The 27,620-nt window shown below is 56.2% G+C and overlaps 1 protein-coding gene across 11 annotated transcripts; it reads left to right on the top strand.

The window, feature by feature from the left end:
* The first annotated feature begins 1,021 nt into the window (after window positions 1-1,021).
* RIPOR1 (RHO family interacting cell polarization regulator 1) lies at window positions 1,022-25,044 on the top strand. Of its 11 annotated transcripts, none has more exons than XM_072731682.1 (22): window positions 1,022-1,335; window positions 16,737-16,863; window positions 16,981-17,133; window positions 17,303-17,381; window positions 18,049-18,072; window positions 18,154-18,207; window positions 18,348-18,500; window positions 18,609-18,672; window positions 18,770-18,813; window positions 18,892-19,017; window positions 19,450-19,598; window positions 19,673-19,802; window positions 19,886-21,427; window positions 21,512-21,633; window positions 22,507-22,639; window positions 22,911-23,046; window positions 23,155-23,316; window positions 23,584-23,742; window positions 23,876-24,072; window positions 24,162-24,245; window positions 24,417-24,507; window positions 24,654-25,044. In XM_072731682.1, exons 2-22 carry the CDS (start codon window positions 16,760-16,762, stop codon window positions 24,749-24,751), a joined length of 3,804 nt encoding a protein of 1,267 aa, XP_072587783.1. In that variant the 5' UTR covers window positions 1,022-1,335; window positions 16,737-16,759; the 3' UTR covers window positions 24,752-25,044. The 11 variants fall into 11 exon arrangements, with proteins under 11 accessions (XP_072587783.1, XP_072587785.1, XP_072587790.1 ...); XM_072731684.1 differs by having other exon boundaries at window positions 1,063-1,335; window positions 21,515-21,633; XM_072731689.1 differs by having other exon boundaries at window positions 1,131-1,335; window positions 18,158-18,207.
* Window positions 25,045-27,620: the final 2,576 nt, after the last annotated feature.

Raw genomic sequence — 27,620 nt, 5'->3', positions numbered from 1 at the left:
AGTTTTCAGCTTTAGTGTGAAACTGTCAAGCCTCTCTACTTTTGTAGGAACTAGAGGGGAAAAAGAAGAGCGAGAATGACTAGAAAAACAGCAAAGCGAGAGCCTGTACCTCGGGGCAATTTGGAATAACCGGAGAGATGGCACTAACTCGGCAAATTTTCCAGGCAGCTTCAGAGAAAGAGAAAATACCCTCGTGTTCCCAGGCCTTCCATCTTTCGTAATGTAACAGATATTTACACAGCATCCGTCCAGGTCCTGTGATGGGCACTGGGCACGAGTAGTGAATGAGGCACCAGTCCCTGGCCCACAGAGCTTCTAGCCACGGAGCAAGGAATTGCACGCACTTAGGCCACGTGACAAGGGAAGAAGCTTCAGGGGCATGAGGCCGCTGTGGGGATCGTACAAGGCTTCTTGATGCCTTGGGTAGGATCATCCAGACACAAGAAAGGACAGGCTTAATTGTAGCTGGCAGCCTAGAATAGAGAGAGCAGGGCTGTTTGGAAGAAGTGGAGGGAGAACAGTTTGGGGAACAGAGCCACAAGAAAATATTGGATGGATCTTTTCTCTTTTTCTATTTTGGGTAATTTGCTTACCTACAAAATTGGGGTGTATGTGTGCATCTCCTAAATGCCAGGCCACCTATTTGGCACTTTCTGTTTATTTACAGAGAAATTCAGTTCACCAGTGTTTACTGAGCTCCCTGAGCAAATAGCTGGGCCCAGGGCTGCAGTAGGCACAAGGCACAGCAAAGGCAAAGGCCCAAAGGTCGGACACCCTCCCTACCCCCGCCAAACATCTCAGGGAAAAGTCTGTCCCTTGGGTCTGGAGTAAGGTAAAGGAAGCTGAGGTCCAAAGGCAGATGGAGTTGATCTTCAGACTTCGTCGAATGGGGAGCAGGCTGAGTTCTAGAGAGATCCATGCCCCGAGAAGCTGAGGCTGGGTGGGGGAGGTCCCACCTCAGCACATTCTCTTCTGTGTGACGTTGGAGATAATTAACCCCAGGACCCTAACAGCTGCCACCACCTCCCTTCAGGAATTCGGGCCCTCCCTGCATGACATCTAGGCCACACTCCCGCTGCACAGCTCTGGGGGAGAAAGGAATCTCATTACAGCCTTTTAGCAGATGCACTGGCCTGAAGTCACCTGCACCCCAGTCCCCTTGCTGGGACAATCTCTGCCAGCACCCTGGGCTCCCCAGGGCCGAGCCTGATGAGTACCTTACCCCTGAGCCATAAACCTGCCAGTTCTCTGCCTGTCCAGCTCCTATGGGCTCTCCAGGATCCTGACACAGCTCACAATGGCATCTGGGGGAACAGGGGAGCCCCAGAGGGGAAGGTAAGAGCCTTGGGTCCCATCCCAGCCTGGCAGCTGGTTCACTGTGGTGCACTTGTTAACTTTTGAGATCTAGGACCTCTGAGTCTGAGAATCAGGTGGAGTGACTGGACCAGGGTCCAGCCTTGGTGTGTGGAACCTATACAAGAGCAACTGTCCCTTTCAGAAGGGGAGGCAGATGAAAGGCTGCAGTGGGAGCAGCATGGGCATTGTAAGCATGACCAGGAGGTTCCTGAACTAGCCCGGAGTCCAGGGAAGGCATTCCAAGGGAAGTGATGTCCAAGGTGAGGCTTCATGGGTAGGCAGGTGAAGGAAAGAGGAAAAAGATCCACAGGACAGCCTATGAAGGCATGGGAAGCATTCAGGATGTATTCAGGGTCCCTGGAACTAGGAACTCATGGGTGGGGGGGAACTGGCCAGAGATGAAGGACAAGTGAGGAAGTGACAAGGGACAGGGTCCACTCTGCAAAGGCCATCAGCTGCCCTGTGGAGAATGGACCAGGCTGAGTGAAACCAAGGACACTAAAGGGACCAGAAGGGACCAGAAAGGAGGTGCAGGTGGTGCCCTGGCTAAAGGTGGGGTGGGGAGGTGGGGAGGACAGGACAAGTGCTGGCTTTTGGGGTGTTAGGGAAAAGGCTATGCAGACTAACATGAGAACCCGAGAGGGGGAGCAGTTTGGAGGAGATAACATGGGATTGACAGGAGTTTGGGGAGCCCAAAGATCATCTTAATGGGTAAATGGAAGGAGAGATGGGGGCAGGGGCCGAAACTCAAGATATCACTGTGGGGGTGGGAAGAAGACCCTGGAAGTTGTCAGGATGGCCTGGAGAAAAATACTAAGGATGAGAGAAGGGAGCCCAATACCCCAAAAAGCCCACCGAATGACATGAAGAGAAACAGCCAGAGAAGCAGCTAGAATTTCAAGAAGAGCAATCGCAGAAGCCAGAGAGAGTTTTAGAAGAGAGGGAGGATGTTGTATATTCAACACACCTGGAACAGGTCAAAGGCAGAGAGGACTGGGAAGTGGAGGGTCAGGGAGTGGAGAAGCTTCGGAGTGTGGAGGATGTCTTAATGGTGGTGCTGAGGCTCCAGTGACAGTGATCTGCCACCAGGTCTGAGTGTCTGAGTGTGAGGAGAGCTGCTACACCCTCCAGGGGCTATCCATTCACAAAAACAGGACTTGGGGCGATGGGTGCCCCTGGAGCCGGGCAGTATTTTGTAGAACGTCTGATTGCAGTGTGGATACTTCCCAGACGGTGGCGCCAAAGACCAGAGCTGCACTTCTTAGGAGAGGCTGGGGCTAGGTGGGGGTCAGTTCCTGGATCCTGCGCCCTAAGATCATCTTGGGAGGGGGGGAGGGTGTGTGTGTGACCACATACAGGGTGACTGGGACCCTCCTGACTACAGTGCCCTCCAAATCTGTCCGCACAGCTCTCCTAGTGGTAGGAACTCAGAAATAAGCTAGATGTTGCTCCCCGCAGCCTTTGGCAAGGGGCCTGGCCTGAAAGGGTCCCAGGGGAGCAGCTCATCCCATGATCTGGGAGAGGCGTGGACATCCCTCCCACTTGTCCCTTGGGAGAAAATTGTCAGGAAGGAAGGAAGGACGCCTGGCCCAGCCTGTGGGACAGTCACCCCACCCCAGCACGCCACTATTCACAGGCTCCCCTGGAGGCCAAAACTGGGGACAATAGCAAAAGCCCCACCCTGCCTGGGGCAGAGTCCCCAGGGGAGTCACCTGTGGAGCCTGGCAACCTTGGACCAGAAACATGCCTATTAGGTGCCGGGGCTGGCCTGGTAATGCCTCAAGAAGTGGTGGCCATGTTGTGTTTGAAAATAATAATGTATTCACTGCAAACCATTCTTTATAGAAGTAAAGACAAAAGAAAAAATAAAACCAGGTGAAATTACAATGCCTGGAGGTGATAACCACAGCTGGCACCAGGGCTACATCCTGACAGCTCTTGTGGCCGGTGGATGCAGGTTTGCCCTGAAGAGACTCCCACTGCAGGAAAACAGGCAGCTGTGCTGGTGCATTCCTCACTTCACTGTATTTATTGTGTTGAGCACCTTTCCCTGCTGAGAGATATGAAACTCTCACTCCCTACCCTACCCTGACCTAACCCTGCCACCTCTCAGACCTCCGCTCCCTCTGCTGCAGCCCACATGACTCACATACAACAAAGCAAGCCCATTGCTGCCTCCAAACCATTGCCCTGCTGTTCCCTCTGGAAGGGCCTGGAATACCCCTACTCTGGGTCATTTCCTCCTCCTCCTTTTTTTTTTTTTTTAAAGATTTTATGTATTTATCCATGAGAGACACACAGAGAGAGGCAGAGACATAGGCAGAGGAAGAAGTAGGCTCCCTGCGGGGAACCTGATGCAGAACTTGATCCCAGGACCCTGGGACCATGCCCTGAGCCAAAAGCAGACACTCAACCACTGAGCCACCCAGGCATCCCTGGGTCATTTGCTTCCTGTCATTTCCCTCTTGTCCTTCAGTTCTTGACTCAGAGAGGCATTACCTCTGAGGCTAAAAGGCTACTAAAGTAGCCTCTCAGCCCCATCACTTGACATCACATCACCCTGGTTGTTTTCTCCAGTTCCCCCCGCTCTCTGAAGTCACCGTACTTAGGTGCTAACATAAGGATGATCTGTTTTGGCCAGAGTGTAAACTCCTTGAGAGCAGAGACCTTGCCTGTCTGGTCTGCCACTGTGCCACCAGCATCCAGAATGATGCCAGGCACATAATAGGTGTTCGATCCATGCCTGACTTCCATTTTCAGTAGCCACAGAGTATCTCCAGGCATATGTGCACCTGCTCTGTCGCCTGCTGATGTTCACGTGGACTGTGCCATCCCTTATCCCTAATAGCAAGCCAGTAATCAATATCCCCAGGCACTGCTCTTTTCTTGCCTGTGCAACTCTTTCTTCAGGATGAATTTCTTGAAGTGGAACTGAAAAAGGAGTTTGCCCTTGACATCCTGAAACATACTGCAAAAACTACTCTTAGGGATCCCTGGGTGGCGCAGCGGTTTAGCGCCTGTCTTTGGCCCAGGGCGCGATCCTGGAGACCCAGGATCGAATCCCACATCGGGCTCCTGGTGCATGGAGCCTGCTTCTCCCTCTGCCTGTGTCGCTGCCCCTCTCTCTCTGTGTGACTATCATAAATAAATAAAATTAAAAAACAAAACAAAAAAAAAAAAACTACTCTTAAACCCTCCAAACAATTCCCACTCTTGAGAGTGTCCACTCACATATCATCCCTCACTTCCAATTTCAGAAGCATAAAAAGAAATAGTGTCTCTTGTTTATATTTGCATTGTATTGATTATTAATGAGTGGAGCGCATCTTCAAATTGCAGTTTTAATGGGTGAATAGATGGATTCAGTTACAGCATCAGAAAAGAGAAGTGGGGGACACCTGGGTGCCTCAGCGGTTAAGCGTCTGCCTTCGGCCCAGGGCATGATCCTGGAGTCCTTGGATCGAGTCCCACATCAGGCTCCCTGCTTGGAGCCTGCTTCTCCCTTTGCCTATGTCTCTGCCTCTCTCTGTGTGTGTCTCTCGTGAATAAATAAAATCTTTAAAAAAAAAAAAAGAAAGAAAGAAAGAAAAAGAGAAGCGGCCTCACGAACAACGAACAATGAGGTGACAGTTGTCAAGCTAGGACCCTTGTCCTTTGACACACAGTGGGCAGTAGAGTCCAGCCTGGGGCTGGAGGGGAGTGGAGGTTGGTGGCAGGTACAGATCTAACCAAAAGCCCCGACATCCTCCCTCTTGAGCCTTCATCTGCCCCCACCATTCAGGGACTCTCTCACACACACACTGGTGACACAGAGGTACAGAGACTCAGGGAGGTACCCGCCCTGATTGACAGTGAGTCCCCATGAGTGGGGACTAGGGGACTCACCGTTCCCCTCCCCCAACACGTCTGGTCCCTCAGGGGCTGAGCATGCAGCGGACTCTGCGTGGTGAATTTCTGGCCGATGAATGACTACTGCGCACTGTCCAAGGCATGTGGCCACAGGCACAGTAGGGGGCGGGCTTCTACTCTGTTGGGCAGTGAGGTTGCATGTCAGCTGTAGCTTTGGAGGCTGTGGAGTGGGGTGAGGGAAGCTTCCGTTTTTCTGGATTTGGGGACTTGAACGGCATTACTTGCAAAAGTGGAACTAGCTACACCATATGCGAGGACTTGGGGTTCGCTGTGGGGACTTTTCTCAGGCCAGAGACCGTCCTTTCTAACTCATGGTGCTCATGGTTAGAAATGGCGATGGTTTGGTGTCCTGCTCCGGCTCTCAGCCGGTGCAAAGCCGAGCATGTGCTCGGGGAACCATGGCTGACTCAGGGTCGAACTCATTCGGCTCAGTGAGCTAAGTTGGAGCTCAGACTCTGCCCCTTCCTAACCACAGGAGCATGGAAAGGCCCTGACTTCCCGGAGACTCAGGCGGCTCCTCTGTAAAATGTATTTCAGCGGTGTCCTTCCTCACCTGCCTCACTGTTGTTGAGAAGTCTGAAAGGCCTCCAACACCCCATAGTCCTCAGCTACTCTCCCTCCTTCAAGGGCACCTAGGCAAGGGGAGAGGACAAGCTGAAGGTTCATGTGTCCCATTTTCTCACTGCAGCTCCATCCATGCCTGGTCCTGGTGATCACAAGGATGAGGAGCCAAGCCTGCTCACAGACAAGGACGATAGGAAGTAGTGCATGCTCAGAAGGGTTGAGTGGGAAGCCAGAGGACACAGGTTTCTTGGAGGAGGTGACGGTTGAATCCTTTTCCAACCCAAGTAGAAGGGAAGCTGAAAGAAGAAGCAGAGGCCAGACCCTGGGAGCCACAGGTAGAATGGCATAGTGGAACCAGAGCAACAAAGGCTGGTGGGATGCATGGGAGATGAGATGTGAGGTCACTGTAGGCCAGACCTTCTGAGTCGGTCTTAGAGGCTTGACTATAGAGTCTGAACTTATCCTCAGGGCAATGGGGAGCCAGTATGACCTGATTCATGGTTTATTTTATTTTTTTAATTTATTTTTATTTATTTATGATAGACATAGAGAGAGAGAGAGAGAGAGAGAGAGAGAGAGAGAGAGAGGCAGAGATACAGGCAGAGGAGAGGGAGAAGCAGGCTCCATGCCGGGAGCCCAACGCGGGACTCGATCCCGGGACTCCAGGATCGTGCCCTGGGCCAAAGGCAGGCGCGAAACCACTGAGCCACCCAGGGATCCCCTGATTTATAGTTTAGAAGATCAACCTAGCTGTTGAGAACAACTGTAGGAGATGAAAGTGGAGGCAGGGAAGCCATAAAAAATGGTGGGCCAAAAAAAAAAAAAAAAAAAAATGGTGGGCCAAGCCTAGGTACCAACTGTGACCATGCAGAGACATGACCACACACAGAACAGAGTGGTTATGAAGTGAGGGAATCATCCATTAGAAATGGAAATTTTCGGGGCACTTGGCTGGCTCAGTCAATAGAGCATGTGACTCTTGATCTTGAGGTCGTGAATTTGAGCACCACCTTGGGGGTAGAGTTTACTTAAGAAAAAAAAAAAGTAGAAGTTTTCTGGAAGTGGAATTATAGAATTCCAGAATAAGAAAGAATTCCCCAGATTGTGCTCTGGTGAGGCCCTATAATCAGTGCTGCCTCATCAAAGCTCCAAGTAATGGCACAGGAGCCAGCCAGAGGCATCCTCCACCCCAGGAGCCAGCAAGGTGCCCAGCCCTAAGTACTCAGTGGGTGTTTGTAGAATTAATTAATATACAGTACTTGCAGTGAGAGGTGCAGTACACGGAGGGAATGAATTTGAAACATGTTTGGAGGTGGATCAATAGGACTAGAAGGCTAAATGAAGGTGGGGGTAGGAGAGGGAATGTCATGCTTCATGCATTTACTCATTCATTCACTGGCTCATCTAAGTAAGTAAATAAGTATACATATATATGTAAAATATATGTACATATATAATTTTTTAAAGATTTTATTTATTTATTCATGAGAGAGAGAGAGGCAGAGACCCAGGCAGAAGGAGAAGCAGGCTCCCCTCAGGGAGCCCGATGTGGGACTTGATCCCTGAACTCCAGCATCACTCCCTGAGCCAAAAGCAGAGTTCAACCGCTGAGCCATTCAGGCGTCTATATATATATATATATATATATATATATATATATATATATATATATTTTTTTTTTTTTTTAAGTAGGCTTCACACCCAGTGTGGAGTCCAACACCAGGCTTGAACTCACAATCCTGAGATCAAAACCTAAGCTGAGATCATGAGTTGGACGATTAACTGACTGACCCACTCAGGCACCCCATCATCTGATAAACATTTCTCAGACTCGTATCATGACCCAAAGACAGTGGTGATGAGGACTTCCATGGTCCCTGCCCCCACAGAACTTAGAGACCCACAGTGAGGCAAGTTTAGGCACATGAGCACACATGGGCACAAATGCTGCCTGGTAGTGATGGGTGACATGAAGGTAGTCACCGGACATGGAGGGAGAGAATCACAAGGAGAGGCTGTCAGAGAAGGTGGTCAGAGGATGCCTTGCAGAGGAGATGACTTCAGAGTGGGTAAGGACCAATGTGCCAGTTTTGAGAGCTCCAGGGAGGCCAAACCTCTGGCTCAGGTGGGAATCTGAGTGGAGGTCAGTGCTTTGCGGAGATGAGAGGAAGGAAGAAGAGTCCCTCAGGGCCAGTCATGAGATCTAGTGGGTCATTCAGAGGCTGTAGAATAGAAGAGGGTGCTGAGCACAGAGGACAGCTTGGGATGCTCAGCAGTGGTTGGATGGAAGCCCTGGGACTGGATGATATTATAGGGTGGGGAAAGAAAGAGAACCCTGTCCCTGGAAGCAATCCCCAGGTTCAAGGTCTATAGAGAAAGGTGTGCTTCAAAGGAAGGCAAAGACGAGGGACTGGGAAGTGGGAGACCTGGGAGAGAGAGTGATGTGTGTCTCTTGGAAGAAGCGCTGATGATGGAGAGGATGCCTCTGCCTCCCGCCCCCCCCCCAACTTCTGGGTTGTGTAGACCAACCCTGGGAGGTGCAGGTATTCAGGAACCTCTTAAAGTCCCTCAGCCTACTCCTGGGTATGTCTGTGCTACCTCTAAAGGTGAAGGGCTGGAGAGTGAAACCTGAAGGGTGGGGGCGCGGAGCTCTCGGCTTCACCTTAACCCACTCGAGGCAGTATTCCAGTCCCTTTATTGGGAAGGACTGGGCGCTGGCCCACTTGGCCAACATGTACCCCAAGCCCCCGTGCTCTGCAAACAAGGCCTGAGGCTCCCCAGAAGCCAATAACCCACGAGGGGTGAATGCACGGGCAGGTGTCCAATGGCGACGCTCCAGGCCCCACGGTTCCCCTCCCAGAAACTGACCCTGATCCTTTCCTCCAACCAACTCAGCCCAGCAGTGGCCGCTCCAGGACCTGTTCCAGGCGGTCACAGATTGGAGGGCCTCAAAGATCTCTGGAGACACAGACTGTGAGAAGGGGGTAGGCGAGCGGGGCTCTCCCGGCGGCGCACCCGGCTTGGGGTCAGCGCGGGGAGGAGCGGGACCGGCTTTGCCAGCGGCGGTTCCCGCGGATCCAGCGCTGAGAACTCCCGCCGCCGTCGCGCCCTCCGGGCCCCGCCTCCCCGCAGGCCGCTGGACCCCGCGGGCCACTGGCGGCCCCGTTACCCGAGGGGGCGGAGCGAGCCGCCGACGCCTCCCGGGTGCTGGGCGGCGGGAGCGCAGTGGGTGGGGCGCGGCGCGCCGGGGAGGAGAGGGCTGGCCGGCGGCGGGGCGGGCGGCGGGCGGCGGGGCGGGCGCCGGCAGCGGCGACAGCGGCAGCGGCGGCGGCGGCGCGACCAGGCCGGGGCCGGACGAGCGCACGGAGAGGGCGAGGCCCGCGCAGCCCAGCGCAGCCCAGCGCAGCCATGTGAGTGTCACCGCCGTTTCCGGGGCCCGCGGGCGCGGCCGGGGCGGGGCGGGGTGCGGCGGTGCGGGGGCCTCCGCAGCGGTCCCGGGTCTGCCGCCCCGGCCGCGGCCCTGCCCCGCCGCGCCCCATCCCCGGGAGCCGGGCCGCGCGCCGCGAGTCCCCCCCCCCCCGCCCCGGGCGCCGAGGACGCCCGCAAAAGCCGCCGCCTCTGGGCCTTCTACCCTCGGGAGGCCAGGCCGGAGCGGCCCTTGCCCGGGGCTCTGGGGTGGGCCGGGCCTGGGCGCTGGCGGGGGCGCCCTCCCGGAGCCCCGGTCCTCGGCGCGGGGAGGCTGGGCTGGGAATGGGGAGGGGGCGACGAGGGGTGCAGGCCAGCCTCAGAGATGAGCTAATCTTCCGGGCCCCACCGGCCGGCCTAAGCGGCTTTGGGGCCCGGCCGGAGGTGGCCATTCGTGGCCTGGCTGGGCTCTTCCCCCGGACGGCTGAAGCTGGAGATGATCGCCCCAGCCTGGCGGGGGAGCAGACCCTGTCCCTGGGAATAGGAGGCTGCTGCGGGTCCCTGCAAGCAGCCAGGCTCGAGCACCCTGCAGAACTGTTTCGGGGAAGGAGCTGCTGACCGAGGCCAGGGATCTAAGCCTGCCCTCGGCACCCTCTGTCGTCCTCCCCCTGTGGAGGCCTGAGTCCAGCCTCCAGAACTGACCCTTCCCAGCGGGTCGTACTGGATTGATTCCAGATCGGTCCAGACTGGCTAGCGGAGCGCTACCGTGTGCAGTCTAATATGGCAAATATAACAATAAAGGTGCGCGGCCACCATGTGTGGGACCTGACCCCTGGGCCTGCCGCATGCACGCCCGCACAGCCTTCTGAGGATTATGGCAATCCGGCAGATGCAGAAACAGGCCCAGGGATGTGAAGTAACATTCTCAAGGTCACACATCTGGCCTAGGGAGGTGGGAACTAGAACCAGCCCTGAATTTTTGCCATTGCGCTACCACTTTTGTGGCATGGGGGGTAGAGGTGGGGAAGAATTAGCATGAGGTACAAAACACTCCAGCGGGACAAGGAGGCCTGGCTTGGCCTCCACTCTACCCACCCTCCCCATCCTGGGTTCTGTGGGGCACCAGTCAGAGACCGAGGCCTGGATTTGGTGAGGGTGAGGGTGAGGGTGAGGTGAGCACGCAGGGAGCCAGGCTGAGTGCGCGCCGGGTGAGGCAGGTGAGGAGGGCGCAGCTCAGCCAACCCTGGCCCCTCGCTGCTGCTGGGGACTCCGGGCCCTGCCAGGCCCGGCCCAAGGGAGGCCACCAGCCTTCCAGGGCGCCGCCGGCCCGGGAATGTGACCAGCTGACCAGGGAGGGGGCCGGCAGGAAGTGAAGCCACCCGGCCGCCTCCGCCTGGTTCCGGGGTGGGGGGTCCCAGGCTGTGCGCGCGCGCGTGCGCGCCCCCTCCCCCCCCAGGCAGCTGCGGCATGACGTCAGCAGCCGGGGTTGGGGGGAGTCGCCATGGAGACCGGGACGGGTTGGGCAGGGACCCCATTCTTCCAGCAGGCGCCCCTCGCCGGGGTTATTTTTAGCGTCTGTTTACCTCGGTCTGGGGCAGCCCCGCTCTGGGCGGGGCTGAACCGGGGACTCCTGGCTGGGCTGCTGGCCCGGGCTGGCACACCGCTGAGCTGGGCAGTGCAGGTGCTGGGACCTCCCGGCCCACGCAAGCGCACCACTTTTGGCGTAGAGGGTATTGAGGGCGGAGGAATCTGGGGCCGTGCAGGCGGCCAGGGTTCCATTCCCTTCTGCCTGGAGCTGGCTGTGCTGCAAGCGCCATAACCTTTGGGACCTGGGATCTTTCCCACCTCCAGAACAGACTTCAGGGCTGGCATTAGTCCAGAGTCCCCTGGCTCCTATCATTCAGCCCTCACCAAATAAGGTGGGCCTTCGCTCAAAGCGGTTCGGCTCTTTCTTTCCCCTGCAGCAGGGAAGATCCTGCTTCTCCACACCCTGAAATGGTCACTCGGGTGGATATTCTGATGGTCATTTGGCAAGAGTGCAGATCGGCAGTTACATATCCTGGTCCCTGTGGGACTAGGGTGTTGGTGATAGCAAAGCTCTAGTCAGAGAAAGAAAAGTGTTAGGACAAGTAGCCTACTCTGAATCTAGCCTATCCACTCAATTCCAGAATCCCAGGGGTCCCCACCTTGCCCTATGCCCAGGGAGCAGAACCCTGCTTGCTGATATAATCATAAAGTGGGGAAGAGACAAGGAAAATTGTATGCAAGGTAGGGGAGTTGGGGTGGGCACAGACTTGAAATCTACACTTTCAACAACCCAGGATCTGCTCTTTCTATGTCCGGGAAGCCCAGTTCACTCAGCTCCCAACTCATACTCAGCCCCCTCCCTCACCTCCCTGGTGTGGGGCCCAGAGGGCGCAGCAGTGAACCCCACAAACAGGCCCCTGCTCCCAGAGTTCACAGTTGGGAGACAGATGCTAAAGGAGAACTGACAACTGACCTATGTGGTCTTAGGGACCAGAGGAAGGAAGCTATGAGGCGCCTGAATGGGTAAACCAACCCAGGACAGGCTTTCTGGAGGAAGAAGTCATAGGGTAAGACTTGAAAAAAGAGGGGAAGTTGTTCAGGCTGAGAGTATGGGAGAAGGGTACAGGAGTGGTGGAGGCTGCTGCTCAAAGGCTGAGGAGCCTTGCAGGCATTGAGAGAGGGTCATAGAAGTTGGACTAGAAAGACCATAAGAGGAGCAGGGGACTGAGTAAAGGACTGGTTGAAGGTACATAAGGGAAGGCATAGAGGCCGAAGGGTGTTAAGGGGTCATGTCAGAGAATCTAGACTCTATCCCTCAGGTTGGGGGTTACCCATGGATGTTTCATAAGCGTCAACTAGAGGAATGTTAAAGACTTAGAGTCCTGGGGTCCGAGTATCTGGATTTGAATCCTGGCCCTACCACTTACCAGCTGGGTAATCTTGGGCAGATTAATGATTATTAATAATAGCAATTAATATTTATTGTGTGCTTAAAGTGTGGTAGTGTGTCCACCCCAACTTCCCTACCCAGGGACAATTTTCCCTTCCCCAAACACACCCTAGAGAGAGAAGTAGCTCATTTCAGACTCCCAACAGCCCTGGGAGGCAGTTGTTACTGTTAATTTAACAGAGGGGTATCTAAAGCCCAGAAAGGTTAAGAAATGTCATGCCAGAGGTCACACAGCCAGTTAGCCTCAGGTTTCTCATCTGCGAGTTGAGGCTGATAGGTTTTACCCTATAGGCTTGTTACCAGAATTAAACGAAATGGTGTTTGTTAATTAAGCACAGTGCCTGACCTATAGAAAGAATTTGACAAAGCACTGTTTTTGGCATTGTCAGATGACTGTTATTGAATAAACAATGCGGGGGGTACCTGGTGGCTCAGTTAGTAGAGCACACAGCTCTTGATCTCAGGGTCTTGAGTTCAAGCCCCACGTTGGGCACAGAGCTTACTTAAAAAAAAAAAAAAAAAAAGAATGGATTGTTACGGGTTACGTTTGAGACAGGGAGCCCACTGAGAAGCTGCAGTAGGGGTTTAGGTGAGAGTTGGTAACAGCTTGGACCTGAATTCTGTGGGGGTGGAGGTGAGGGGGTAGATTCCAGAGATGGCAGGAGTGGGTGGCTGAGTAGATGTGGGGGTAGTGGAGACAGAGGCATCCAGGATGATTCCTAGTTTCTGTCTTGAACAACTGGGTAAAGAGGCGGTGGGGCTGGCACAGAGAGGTTGACTGGGGAGATTCAGGTTTGAGAAGGAAATTGGTGAATTCGGCTTGGGGATGTCAAGCTCAGCTCTTTCTAATAGCTCACTCTGCATTGTCACTCAGCTTCCGGGGAGGCAACAAGCAGGCAGTTGGATATAGAGGCCTGGTGCTCAGAAGAGCGGTTTGGGCAAGGAAGAGATAAGGAAGCTGGCAACATTTAGATGGCATTGAGGTGTGGGAGATGTACCCAACCCAAGAGTGAGGAGGATGAGGCTCATTCCGGATGATGAGAAAGACAGATTTGTGGGAAAATAAGACATACATCCAGAGAGAGAGGTAGAAGACCAGCAACATGTTGCTGCCTGTTGAAATTCAAGGGAAGGAAGGGCTCAAAGAAGAGGAAGAGAGCTGCAAAGTGAAAAGCTTTACTGAGATCAAGCACGAGATAAGGACTCAACCTTGGGCACTAGATTCAGCACCAGGGAGGTCACTGACCAGTCAGGGGAGTGGTGGGTGGGAAGAGAACTGGGCGGTCATGGAGAGGAAATTGAAGTAGACATCTTTTCAAGAAATCTGACTCTGAAAAGGCCAAATGGAGGCGATGGTGGGGTCCCTGGAGGAGACATGGGGTCCACAGAGGGGTCATTTCATTTTGGAGTTATTAAAGTCAACTTTATATTAAAATACACCTACAGAGAGGGTGCATGTCTTAAGTGTACAGCTCAACCTATTTTCACAAGGGAACACACTCATATAGGATCAGGAAATAGACCCCAGGTTAGGAAATATAGAATGTTTTCAGCACCCCGGAAACCCCCTTGTGCCCCCTTTCAGGTAACTAGTATTCTGACTTCTATAACCATAGATGAGTTTTGCATGTTTTTGAACTATATATCAAGAGAACAATATACATGTTCTCTCTTGTGGTGTTGCTTCTTCTTTATGTCTGTAGGATTCATCCATATTGTGTGCAGTTTTTACATTGTTTATTCTTTTTGCTGTATATGGTTCTTTTATCTACTGATGGGGTAGTTGGGTGGTTTCCAGGGTTGTTTTCATTTTTTATGTGGGAGTGATTTGAGCTTGTTTGAAGCTTGTGGAGAAAGTCTGAAACACTCATCGTCTGTGAGAAGGAAGAAAGATGAGGAGGGCCACACATGAGGATTTCCCAGGTGGGAAATGAGAGCCTGGATGAGGTTCAGAGAATCGCTCTGTGGTTCCAGCTCAGCTGCCGAGTGAGGACCTCTGGCAGGTCCTGCCAGTATGTGCAGGCACAGAGAGGGCAGGGAGCTGGGTTGCCTAGCACTGGTTTCTGCTAGGAACGAGAGAAGCACAAAGTGCTAGGCATATTAGTAGCAGGTGAGTGATGGAGTGGTGGCTGTGGATCTAGGGTGAGGAGAAGGAGGTGCAGGGAAGAGAACGTGGAAGGCAGCTGGCAGAGAGAAAGGAAGCAGAGGCCAATTGAGAGCTCTGTGCAGGATTGTGTTTGTGAAATTCTGGGCTGTATCTCCAGTGACTGGCACATGCTTGGCACAGAGTTGCTTCTCAGTGAATAGTTGAATAAATGAGTGGAGGGCTCAAGAGGTCTCAGGTAGAAGACAGGGAAGGTGGGGGTACTAGGGAAAGGTTGGAGTCAGTGTGGTTGCAATTTAGGAAGGGGGCATTCCAGAGCCACGGATGTTCCGTGGAGGGTGGCTAATGGGAGCAGAAAGGTCAGTGTTGGGCAAGCAATACACAGGAATACATAGTTGCTAGTATAGGGTGCACAGCACCTGGTCTTCGAAGAGAGAGAGGAGGATAGCACTTCTCAAACTGGGCCTTTGGGCATCTTGCATCTGAATCTCTAGGCTTGTTGGCAGTGCTGACCCCTGGGCCCACCCACCCTCTTGGGGAGGAAGTAAGCAGAACTGAGCATACAGGAGCAGGAGTATTTATGGGATGGGGGAGCACCCAGTCCTTCCAATGCCTGCTAGACCCTGAGGATGGTAGCCTCTATGCAGGCTGGAGTGGATGAGGGAAATTGAAGGAAAAGATACTGGGGGCAGGAAAGGGCTAACACGGGCAGAACTCAGCCATGTGAGCTGGTGGCCAGAAGGATGGGGCTTCATCCCAGGATGCAGCTTCTACTAGAAAGGAGATGCTAGCTAGGAAGTGGGACCTGATCCTCTTCCCTAGGGCCTGGGGTACTGCGGCGTGTGCCTGGACTGAGCACCCCCTCTGTGGATGGGGGCTTTGTGACTCTACCCAGTTCCTTCTCTGCTTCTTTCTTGGGGTAGCAACACATAATATGAGCTTTGTGCCGTCCCCCACTTTTAGCCCATCTCTCTTCTCAGCCTCCCAGACCCCTCCCGCTCAGTGCCTGACACTGCCCTCCATTGGCATAGCCCCTCCACTCCACACCACAGCCCTTTTTCTACTCCCTCGGGCCCACTTTCCAGTCTTCACATACTCAGAACCCCACCTCCCAGCCCTCTGTGCGCTCAGCCCTCTCAGCAGTCCTCTGCAGCCACTCGATGAGCTCTTTATCCTCACTGCATCCCATCCAGCCTCCACTCAGACTCCTCATCTGTTTATCCCTCCTTATTCACCGCCGCGCTCAACTCCCCAACTCCGAACCCCACTCGAGAGGACCCACTCCAGTCTCCTCCCCAAGGGAACCCCCAGGGACCCTCCCGGAGGCCGGCCAGTCCGAGGCCGCGGGGCCCCCCCTGGTCCAGCCGGTCCCGCCCCATCCCGGCTGGCTGAGTCAGGCGGCAGGAACTGGGCGGGGGGCGGCGCCGGGAGGAGCCGGAGCCGGAGCCGCAGTCGCTGGGAGCGAGCGCGGAGCCCAGCTCGGTCAGCGCCTAGTGGCCCTGGGCCTGCAGGGACGCGGGCGGGAGGGCAGGCGGGGGGTGGGGAGCCGTCCCGGACCCACCATGAGTGCCAAGAAGAGAGGTAGGACCCGGCCTGGGGCGCGAAAGCTCCGCGGCTGGCCCCGGGGGGTGTGGGCCGGACTCGGGGGGCCGGGGGGCCGGGGGCACGTGCTTCGCCGGAGCGGGGCGGGGGTCTGCGGAGGATCCCTTCCCGCTAAGGGCGCGGGCGCAGGCGTCCATCTGTGACTCAGTTTCCAGGTCGGAGCCACAGGAAAGTGGAGGAGGCAGGGCTCTTCTTGGCACTGCCCCCCACTGGGAATCCCCCGGCTGCTGGGCGCTGGGGGGGCTCTGGCGCCGGGCGCCTGCGAGCCGGTGGGGGCCGGAGGGGAGCAGTCTCCGCGGGCGGGCGGGGCGCGAGAGCCGACCCCGCGCCTGCCGGGCCTGCCGGGCCTGCCGGGCCGCTCCGCTGCGCTCCCGGCGTGCGCCCCGCCCGGGACCTCCTGCGGCCTCGCGGGGTGGGGGCGCGGGAGCGCCGGGTCACCGCGGCGGGCGGTGGGGGGCGAGTCCGGGGGCCGGGCTGGGGAGCCCGCCCCGCCCCCGGGTAAACAGCCGCTTCCGCACATTCTTCGCGCGCCCCGCCCCTTTCCTGCCCCTTCCCAGCCGGGGGAGGGTCCCCGCGCGACCCCCCTTCCTGCTCCGCGACAGGCGGAGCCTGCACCCCTGCAGGAAGCGGGGGCCGGGCCGAGGCCACGCTGAGTCCGAGGCCGAGTCGCCCGGCCGCCCTGTCATTAGCGCTGGGGCCGGCGGGGCTGTCGGACTCCCGGCGGCAGGCGGTGTCCGGCCGGACTGGCACAGAGGCCCGGCCTCCGGAGGGGGCTTCAAAGCCTGACTGGCGCTGGACACCCGCCCTCGCCACCCCCAGGGAGCCCCGCGCGGACTCATTCCATGATGTCCCTGTCGGTGCGGCCGCAGCGCCGCCTGCTCAGCGCCCGGGTCAGTAGGAGCCAGTCCTTCGCAGGCGTCCTCGGCAGCCAGGAGCGGGGGCCCAGGTACGCAGCAGAGGGGTGCGAATGGGGTCAAGAGAGTGTGACGGGGTTGGTGCTGGGTGTGCAGTGAGGGCTTGGGGACTCCTTCTGGTACCCCTCTGAGTATAGCCTCTTCTTCAGGAGCTTCCCGGCCTTCAGCCCCCCGGGGCCCCCACGGAAGCCCCCAGCGCTCTCCCGAGTATCCAGGATGTTTTCCGTGGCGCACCCAGCCCCTAAGGTCCCGCAGCCTGAGCGGCTGGACCTGGTGTACACTGCGCTCAAGCAGGGCCTGACGTAAGGAACTCCTCCCAGTGCCTTATCCCAGGATCTCTCCCTGAGCCCTCATCCCCTTTCTGCTAGTGGGAACCTTCCCCAGCCTCATAATCTTCTTCCTGCTGCCTCTACCCTGGGTAGCTGGAGGCTGCAAAGGTGAGCTAATTCTTGTAGTCGCCCCTTTCCCCAGGGCCTATTTGGAAGTGCACCAGCAGGAGCAGGAGAAACTCCAGGGACAGATTAGGGAGTCCAAGAGGAATTCTCGCCTGGTGAGTAAAGGATTGGCAAGGATGCCCTGGACTACTGCTCTTTGCCCTGGTGGCATGAGGGACAACCGGGTAGCAGGAGCTGTCTGTGACATCTAGGCTGTTTTCTAGGGTGACTTAGCCCAGTTGTGACTAGAAAACAGGATATCAGGAAAGGCTGGGGCTGGGCAGGTTTCTAGACCCACCTCCCCCAGCTGTGTACACTTTCTGCCTAGGACCTAGTATCTGCCCGTGGGAGCTTTCAGTGGGGTGGGTCAGACTCCCACAGGCATGCACAGCTGAAGACTATAGTGTAGAGTACTGATAGAAAGTCTTGGTTCTTCCCTGGAGCAGGTCAGGGCTTCCCAGAGGATGAAACACCTCTGCTAGGTCTTAAAGAATAGGAGTTCTCTGGTAGAGGGAACCTCTTCCTAGGGGTTGTGGAAAAGGGAGTGGGCCAGGGGAGTGGTACGGGAAGGGTCTTGAGGACCCCTATGTCACTAGGATCCACCAAAGGCCAGGCATGTGGGAAGGTGGGTCAGTCCATGCTTTGAGTGGAATGTTTGTAGACTATGATATGAGGGGGAGGAAGGCCATGTAGGAGAGGAGTTACATGGGTCTGGGGAGACAAATGCCCCTGCTGGAATACTTCCTGTGCCTCCTAAGTGCCTCTTCTCATCCTCCCCTGCAGGGCTTCCTGTATGACTTGGACAAGGTAAGTGTTGGAAAGGGTTAGCTCATGGGGAGGGTGAAGGGCTCTGGTTCTCTGGCCCCTCCTGACATACCTCTCCCTCAGCAAGTCAAGTCCATTGAACGCTTCCTGCGACGTTTGGAGTTCCATGCCAGCAAGGTATATGTGCAGCATGCATGTGTGCACACAACTGAGGCGGTAGATTGGTATCATAGGGAGATGGGGGGAGCTAAGCCCTGGGTGAGCAAACCCAGCAGTGAGTCTCAATTCTTCCACTACCACCCCACTCATCTGCCCAGATTGACGAGCTATATGAGGCATACTGTGTCCAGCGACGTCTCCGGGATGGTGCCTACAATATGGTCCGTGCCTATAGCACTGGGTCTCCAGGGAGCCGTGAGGCCCGGGACAGCCTGGCTGAAGCTACTCGAGGGCATCGCGAGTACACAGAGGTGAGAGATGAGTGTCCATGAGGCAAAGGCACAGGGTATAGCAGAGGTGGTGACAGGGCACTGTTCTTGACCCCCTCTTGTCCCTGTTCCCCCACCCCCACCCCCCAGAGCATGTGTCTGCTGGAGAGTGAGCTAGAGGCACAGCTGGGCGAGTTCCATCTCCGAATGAAAGGTACTCAGTGATGTGGACAGACTGGTGGTGGGGAGAGGGAATTGTGTACCTGAGACCCCTCGACATGGCTCATCTCCTTCTCCTCCTCCACTCCCAGGGCTGGCTGGCTTTGCCAGGCTGTGTGTGGGCGATCAGTATGAGGTATGAGAATGTGCAGGGAAGGGCTGGGATGGGAGGGTCACAGCACCAAGGGCTACCTCATCCTGGCTGTTCACCTAGATCTGCATGAAATATGGGCGTCAGCGCTGGAAACTACGGGGCCGAATTGAGGGTAGCGGAAAGCAGGTGTGGGACAGTGAGGAAACCGTCTTTCTTCCTCTGCTCACAGAATTCCTGTCCATCAAGGTGATGTATCTGCCCAGGCCCACAGGACAACATGATCCTGTGACTCCTTAACCCTGTGAACCCCTCATGACCCTAAGATCATTACCCCTGTAATTCCCACCTGTCTTCATGGCTCTGTGACCCCGTGACCTTCATGACTGTGATTTCCTAATAATCTAATCATGTGAATATTGGGCCCCTTGGATGCCCATGAGGCTGTGACCCCATGACCTCAGTGACCCTACAAATTCAGACCTCTGCGATTCCCATCCTCCCAGGTTGCTTCAATCCTCCATGGGCCCATCACTCAGAAAATTCTAGTCCCTGCAACCTTCTCATGACCCCATGATCCTGTGACTATTATATAATCCCTATGCATATTCAGATGTCTGATTTCCCACAACCTCATGACCTCCACACCCTTGTGACCTCATGATGCATTCTTGGCTATAGGTGACAGAACTGAAGGGTCTGGCCAACCACGTGGTTGTAGGCAGTGTCTCCTGTGAGACCAAGGACCTGTTTGCTGCCCTGCCCCAAGTTGTGGCTGTGGACATCAATGACCTCGGCACCATTAAGCTCAGCTTGGAAGTCACATGGAGGTTGGTGTTGCTGAGCAGCTTGGGGATAGGTCCAGAGGCTCATGGCACCTGCTAACAGCCTCTTCCCTCCTCAGCCCCTTCGACAAGGATGACCAGCCCTCAACCGCTTCCACTGTCAACAAGGCCTCCACAGTTACCAAGCGCTTCTCCACCTATAGCCAGAGCCCACCAGACACGCCCTCACTTCGGGAACAAGCCTTTTATGTGAGTCACAGGCCAGGCTTAGGCCCCACCATCCCCCAGGGGCTTCCTGGGGTGGTCCTGAAATGCTCTTTTCTCTCTCCCAGAATATGCTGAAGCGGCAGGAGGAGCTGGAGAATGGGACAGCGTGGTCCCTGTCATCCGAATCTTCAGATGACTCATCCAGCCCCCAGCTCTCAGGCACTGCCCGCCACTCTTCAGCCCCAAGACCTCTGGTGCAGCAGCCTGAACCTCTGCCCATTCAAGTCGCCTTCCGAAGGCCTGAGACCCCCACCTCTAGGTCCATGGATGAAGAGGGAGCCATGGCCCCAGCCCTGGCCAATGGGCATGCCCCCTACAGCCGGACTCTGAGCCACATCAGTGAGGCCAGTGTGGACGCTGCCTTGACTGAGGCTTCAGTGGAGGCTCTGGGTCTAGAAAATCTAGCTCAGGGACCTAGCCAGCTTGCAGACCCAGATCCCACCCATGGGGAGCAATCTGGTCCTGTCCCTCCTGCTGGGGACCCTTCCCATTCTGCCACAAGCCCCACCCTCAGTACAACAGGCCCTGCCCACACATCTACAGACCCTGTGCCATCAGCACATCTAGACTTGGTTCACAAGATCACAGACTCTAGCACTGCTGACCTGCCAGACCCCACCCATACCACTACAGGCTCTACCTATAATGCCATTAGCCCTAGCCACAGTGCTCCAAGCCCCATTCACACTACCACAGGTTCCACCCACAAGCCACTGGTCTCTCCACTCACCACTACAGGCTCTACCCCCAGTGCCACAACCCCAGTGCAGACCACTACAAGACCCACTGACAAAGTGATACTTTCCACTCTCACTGCTGTAGGTCCTACCCCCAATACTACAGGCCCCGTCCAGACCACCACAAGCCCCGTCCACACTACCATAAGCCCTACCCATACTACTGCAAGCCTCACCCAGACCACGATAAGCCTCACCCATACTACTGCAAGCCCTACCTATGCCACTACAAGCCCCACCCATACTACCATAAGCCCCACCCACACCACTGCAAGCCCCACCCATGCCACTACAAGCCCTACTCACAAAGCCAGGATGTCAACTCACACCACTACAAGTCCTACCCCCAAAGCTAAAGGCCCAGTCCAGAACACCGGGAGCCCCACCCATCCTGTCACAAGCCCCACCCTTATAACTGTAAGCTCTTCCACTTCTTTAGACTATGCCATGCTTCCCAGCCCCTCTACAAACACGGACTCTACTCTCCCAGGCACCCACACCTTGTCCTACGGCTACCCATCTTCCACTCCTTGCACTCAGGCAGACTCCATAGCCCCCAGCACTTCCTACCCAAGTCCCGCCTGTTCCAGTTGGGAACCGCTCACGAGTCCTTCCCCAGACCCACCAGAGCCCATCCTTCGAAGCCCAAGTCCCCCTCCCTCACCTCTAGCCCCTATGCCTCAGCATTTAGACCTTAGCCCGGATGTAGCCCCCCGGGCCCCAGTTCCAGGGGCTGCTGGAAGGGCTGGGGATAGGAGGCTGGAAGAGGCACTGGGGGCCCTAATGGCTGCCCTGGATGACTATCGTGGCCAGTTCCCCGAGCTGCAGGGCCTGGAGCAGGAGGTTACCCGGCTGGAGAGTCTGCTCATGGTGAGGAGGGCCGGGTAGGCTGCAGCAGCACCGGGAGGGCAGCCAGGCAGTGGGAGGTAGCACTGACTCCCTTCACAACCCCAGCAGAGACAAGGCCTGACTCGCAGCCGGGCCTCCAGCCTTAGCATCACTGTGGAACATGCCCTGGAGAGCTTCAGCTTCCTCAACGAGGATGAAGATGAAGACATTGATGGTCCTGGAGACAGGTGAGGGTGGCCAGGTGAGGGGGAAGAGGTAAGATGAGTGCCAGGTGAAGGAGAAAGGCCAGAAAGGCGAACAGGTGAGGTGGGGTCAGGTAGAGCACACAAGGAGAGCAGCAAGACTGGAGGTGGGCAGAAGGGGATGTACTTGTCAGCGTGTGCATCGTATTCACTCCATCCCCCCACGTCCGTGTAGTCCTCATGTATCCTTGATGCCTGTTTCTAACCCCATCTGTGTCCCCAGTGCTTCTCACCTCCCTCCTGGTCCCTGCAATGCCTGCCTCTCCTGCTGGTCCCCGTCAGCTGGTGATCCTGCAGCTCCTCCTCTTTCCCCTGGCCTCACTTTGGATTTTCCCTATGAACAGGCCCCTTCAGTGCCTTCCCATACACCCTGGGTCCCCCAGCATCAATCCCCTCTGTCTCAACCCAGGCTTGCCCGGAGAACCCAGCCCCTTGGCTCTCTGTCCCAGAGCGGCCTTTGCCAAATCCCGGTTGAGGGTTGTACCCAGCCCCTCCTTCCTCTGCTGCTGCCCAGGCTAGGGCCCTGTGCCCTGCACCCTTTGGGCCATAATCCCTTGCAGTCCACGTTGCATAGACCATCCCGCCTGCAACCCTACTCCCACCCACCCCAGCCCCAGTGGTCTTGGCCATTGTAGCTGGAGGTGGTAAAAGGCAGACGGACCCTGGAGATCCTCGCTACCACCTGCTGGTCCTAGTCCCCTCCTCCTTTTGGAAGTCTTCCATGAATTTACCCATTGTCTGCTGTCTGTACATCGTCTGTTCTTCCATTCTGGGATGGGGGGGACCTTAAATAAAAATATACTGGTGACCACATGGTGATGCTTGCTCCTGGGGTGGTTGACCCCATTTTTCTCTCAGGCCCCCAAACAGCCTGGAGCCTGGGGCTGAGGACAGCCTCGACTTAGCCAGTGCCCGCCCCCTCAGCACGGAGTGTCCAGCTCTGGACGCTGCCTTGGTCCAGCATCTGTACCACTGCAGCCGCCTCCTGCTGGTGAGGCTAGTGGTATTTCCCACACCCTCCTTTTGTAGCCCCTTATCCCAGGGAGCCCTGCACTTCAATCCCGGCCCTCCATACCTCCTCTGATTTCCACTCCCCACTGCCCCAGGGCCCTAGCATTTGGTTCTTGCTGAGTGGAACACTTCCCATACTCTGGCTATCCCCGCCTTGCCATGCATGCATGCCAGGACTTGTAGTCCCTGGGTTCCACCCTCCCCAGTCTTTCTCCTGAGGTCTTAGCTCTTTGGCCACCCCTATTCTCCAGAAACTGGGCACATTTGGGCCCCTGCGCTGCCAGGAGGCATGGGCCCTGGAGCGGCTGCTGAGGGAGGCCAGAGTGCTGGAGGCTGTATGCGAGCTTAGCAGGCGATGGGAAATCCCTGCCACCTCTGCCCAGGAAGGTAAAGGCCCTGTCTGCATGGAAGCTCCTCCCTTACCTAGCCCCATCTACAGGCCTGTGTGCCCATCCACCTGCTCTGTTGCTGATGGTTGTCTGCCCTTCCTCATAGTGGTGCAGTTCTCAGCCTCTCGGCCCGGCTTCCTGACCTTTTGGGACCAGTGCACAGAGGGACTCAGCCCCTTCATCTGCCCTGTGGAGAGAGTGCTTCTCACCTTCTGCAATCAATATGGTGCCCGTCTTTCCTTGCGCCAGCCAGGCCTAGCTGAGGCTGGTGAGTGGGCTGCCTACCTGCCCCCTCTGCCCTCCTTCCTCAGATCCCCAGTGATGAGACCTCAGGAGAAGCCAGGTCAGCCCACCCAGACGGGCTGAGCTGAGCACTAGGAGGAACTAGTAAAGGCTATCTCCTTTGCACAGAAGGACCCAGAGGTGTAGGGTTTGCAAAGAGGGACCCTGGACCTGAGCCTGAGGCGGGAGCATTCTTCCCTGTAAGCGTCTGGGTCCATCCAAACCCTGAGGCCCACAGCACTACCTCCCACAGTGTGTGTCAAGTTCCTGGAGGATGCTCTGGGGCAGAAGCTGCCCAGGAGGCCCCAGCCAGGCCATGGAGAGCAGTTCACCGTCTTCCAGTTCTGGAGTTACATTGAAGCCTTGGATAGCCCCTCTATGGAGGCCTTTGTGACCGAAACCGCCGAGGAGGGTGAGGCAGAGGCCCTGGTCACAAAGTGGCCTGACTCTGTGGGTGGTCTGAAGGTGTGGAGGTGTGGATGAGTGTAAAAAGACCGCACCCCACAAGGCTCCACCTTGTTCCCACCCTCCCTTTCTTCTTTCAGTGTTACTGGTGCGGAATTTGAACTCAGATGACCAAGCTGTTGTGCTAAAGGCCCTGAGGTTGGCACCAGAGGGGCGGCTGCGAAGGGATGGGCTTCGGGCCCTCAGCTCCCTGCTGGTCCATGGCAACAATAAGGTCATGGCTGCTGTCAGCACCCAGCTCCGGAGCCTGTCACTGGGCCCTGTCTTTCGGGAAAGGGTGAGAGTCAGGCAGGTCTTCCTTGAGGCAAAGGCTGGGGCCCCAGGCTCCCAGTATCTGGCTAAGTCTGCCCTCCCCGACTTACCCAGGCCCTGTTGTGCTTCCTGGACCAACTGGAGGATGAGGACATACAGACAAGAGTGGCTGGCTGCCTGGCCCTGGGCTGCATCAAGGTAACCCCTACCAACCCATTCCCCCCCATATCCCTGCCAGCCCATCCCCTGCTTCACACACCTGCTGCCTGTCCCCCCCCCTTCACACCCCTAGAGGCTCCCTCAGCCCTGGGCCCTGGGCCTTTCCCACCTGCTCCACTGGGCCCACCTCAATCTTCTCTCCCCTGGTAGGCTCCTGAGGGCATTGAGCCCCTGGTGTATCTGTGCCAAACAGACACAGAAGCCGTGAGGGAAGCTGCTCGGCAGAGCCTGCAACAGTGTGGTGAGGCTAGGGGATGGGAGATATTGGTCAAGTAGAGTTCTGGAACATTTTGGCTGGTGGGAGTTGGAGTGAGTTGGTGTCAGGATGGGATGCAAGGGCCCAGATAGGGCTAGGATCACTCCTGATCCCATCCTTACTTATTACAGGGGAAGAGGGACAGTCTGCCCATCGACGGCTGGAGGAATCACTGGACGCCCTGCCCCGCATCTTTGGGCCTGGCAGCATGGCTAGCACCGCTTTCTAAATTTCCTACCCACTGGCTTCCATGCCTCTTCCCCTCACTTTCAGGGCTTACCAGGCACTGGCAGAGAGGGTGAGGGCTGGCTCCAGACACCTCTCCCCCACAGATTCCCACCAATTAAAATCTAATATATTCTTCTGTTGCCCTTGGGTTGGTAGAGTCAGTGCCTGCAGTCAAGTGCCTCCCAGCCTCGGCTCAGCACACTTGCCACAAATCAGTGTCCCACCATATCCCTTGGTTTTATATTTTATTTACAGAGTTTTACAGAAAATAAAAAAGCAACATGCCTTTCCTAATGGCCTGGCCTGGTGCACTCCTGACCCTCTGCTCCAGCATCCTCTGGCTATGGCCCTTCCTGACACTCGTGCTAGCGTATCTGCACTCCCAAATGTGACAATGGCATCTGCTTTAGCCCTGGAAATTCAGGCAAAAGAGAACCCAGAGGCTGGAGCTGGGGTTGGAAAAGAGAGCAGAGGAAGAGGGTGGTGGTAGGAGGCCCAGTCTGGGTCCAGGCTGGAGCCAAACCAGAGTTGTCCTAGAGAAAGCCCAGAGGTGCCAGTCCCAGGAATCCCTAGCAGCTAGCTCCAGGGTCCTGGAGGCAGAGGAAGCTGGCAGGAGAAAGCGTGGTGGGACCTGGAGCTTCTGGCCAGAAGGGGGCAGCAGAACCCCGTCAGGGAATGCCAGGCTCCTGGATCTTCGCCCAGCCTGGGCAGCTTCCTACCAAGGTGGCTGAGCTAAGCACAGGGAGCTCCTTGAGGGCTGGATAGGAAGGAGGAACAGATCCTTGCAGAGGGGAAGAGCTGAGGCCTGGGAGGCAGGAAACACGGATGGCTGCCCCCGTGACCCTAAACAGCAAGCTTTTTCTCTCTCCAAGCTGCCTCTCCTCTCTGTAATAACAAACCCAACTGAACCCTGAGCTCCCCACCCCCAGCAGCAGGCCAACCACTGCTTCAGGAAGCAGGGCTCCAGGGAGAGGTCTCACCTCTTCCCAGAGGTGCCTGGCACGTGAGTGTGTTAACCCCAGAAGGTTAAGAATTCTGTTTTGGTGGGAGGGGGGTGGAGGCGGGGATGGGATTTCAGGATGGCAGGCCTGTTCCAAAGAGGTCCCGAGGGAGGCCCACACCCAAGGCTGGACAAACAGGCTGTCTACCCTTCCCCTCATGCTCTGGAGCTTTCTTTATCCAGGGGCAAGGAAAACAGGGCCTTTACCACTCCCTGAGCCCACTCTGGTATCTCAGTGTCAGCGCAGTAGTGGGACACCGGGGAAAGTGTGTGTGCCTGGACTCAAGAGGAGCCAATGAGGTGCCAACAACCCCCACACACCCTGGGGAGAGAGAAGGGGGTGACCCAGATCCCCAGGGAGTCCTGCTCCCCAGTGTTTCAGAGCTGGGTATGAGGAGGTTTGGCTGGGTCTTTAACCACCTGCTGGGGAAGCCAAGCTGAGCAGAAAAACGGCCAGCAGGAAGGAGCACAGGAAACACCTGTGTGTGGATGCAGGTGGCTCATTCCAGAAGAGTCGGGGGGCTGGGATGGGGGTGGGGGCAGGCAGACAGCCCTCAGCACATTGGCACAGCTATGTGCTCTTTCTGTAACTCTGAAGGGTGGCATGGAGGGGATGGTGGGTGGTGTGCAGCTCAGCTTTTTGGTGGTGGGCTAGGGTGGCAGGAGGTGGAGAAAGCGAACAAGTGATGGGGAGACCAAGGCAGCACCCAAAGTTGGCTACAGCTTGGGCCTGCCCCCAAGGGCCCCTGCAGGAATGTTGCAGTCCCAGAATTACCCCAAGGAGCCCCTCAGGCCTGAGGCCCCACAAGAGGCCCACTGGCAGGCAGGACTGTCCACTTGGATTCAAAGCATAGCCTGTGTGATGGGGAAAGAGGAAGTGAACACTGACCAGGTCCTGGTGCAGACAGGGGTGACTGGGCTATCACAAGCTCACAGCTCAATCCACAGAAGACAGGGGCTGGGCAAGAAGTAGAGGATGGAAAAATAACCCAGCCAGGGGTCAAGTGGGGCTGTCAAAAATCTGAATGGCCTGCTTTCCAGTGCTGAGAAGGGATAGGGTCCCTAACTCTCTGTCCTGTATAAGGAGCACCGTAAGACCACAGCCTAGTATTCAGCTCTAGCTGAGGGTGGGTGTGAGGGTCAAGAGGCAGAATTAGGATACCGTGAGCAAAGCTGGGTACAGGTGAAGTACTGTCAAGGCCAAGGCAAAAAGAGCCTCAGGCCTTTGCCTCATCAAGCCTACCTAGCTCAGAGCAATGTGGATTAACCCCAGAACAGCCACTCAAACCCTCTCCGTCAATGACTTGAGGTCGGGCTGAATGGTCTCCAACCCCTAGGCCCATGTCTGTGAGATAGTGGAGGGCAGGGAGAGCCTATCCTCCCTCTTGTACCTTCCTCTCTGCCAACAAACACAGCCTCACAAGTGCTTTCCACAGGGCACTCACCCCACCTCCTACCCTGCTGTCACACAGGTTCAGGGAGCCACTCATTCCTGCTGCCCCATGTGATGGGTGTGGGGGGCTGATGACACCATCAGAAGTCGAAGGTACCAGGGTAGGGAAAGCCTATGCCCAGGTGTCCTGCCGAGCCTGTGCCAGCCTCTGAGGGAACAGACGAAGTGTGATACACTGAGGAGTGCCCCGTCCATCAAGCCCATCAAGGCTATAGCCATGCCTCAGCCATCATTGTTGGGGTTCCACCCGGACAAAACATAAATGCACATTGCAAAAAAGGGACCAGGCTGAGGTAGTCCAGGGTATAGTTTACTGGTGGTCACTGGGTCCTCCTGTTTTTCTTCTTTCCTCTTCTAATCTTACCTTTTCTCCTGTCTTCCACTCTTCTTCCTTATGTTTTCAAAGCTGTAGAGAAC

The sequence above is a fragment of the Vulpes vulpes genome, chromosome 12, assembly GCF_048418805.1.
Source record: "Vulpes vulpes isolate BD-2025 chromosome 12, VulVul3, whole genome shotgun sequence".
NCBI lineage: Eukaryota > Metazoa > Chordata > Mammalia > Carnivora > Canidae > Vulpes > Vulpes vulpes.
The sequence above is the reverse complement of the archived record's forward strand: the minus strand, read 5'-3'. Positions and strand labels throughout refer to the sequence as shown.

Coding starts and splice junctions, on each gene's coding strand:
- RIPOR1 (XM_026011503.2), top strand. CDS start 15,476: ATGAGCTCTTTATCCTCACTGCATCCCATCCAGCCTCCACTCAGACTC. Junction 18,208..18,347: donor TGGAGTTCCATGCCAGCAAG/GTATATGTGCAG, acceptor TCATCTGCCCAG/ATTGACGAGCTATATGAGGC. Junction 19,599..19,672: donor AGCTTGGAAGTCACATGGAG/GTTGGTGTTGCT, acceptor TTCCCTCCTCAG/CCCCTTCGACAAGGATGACC.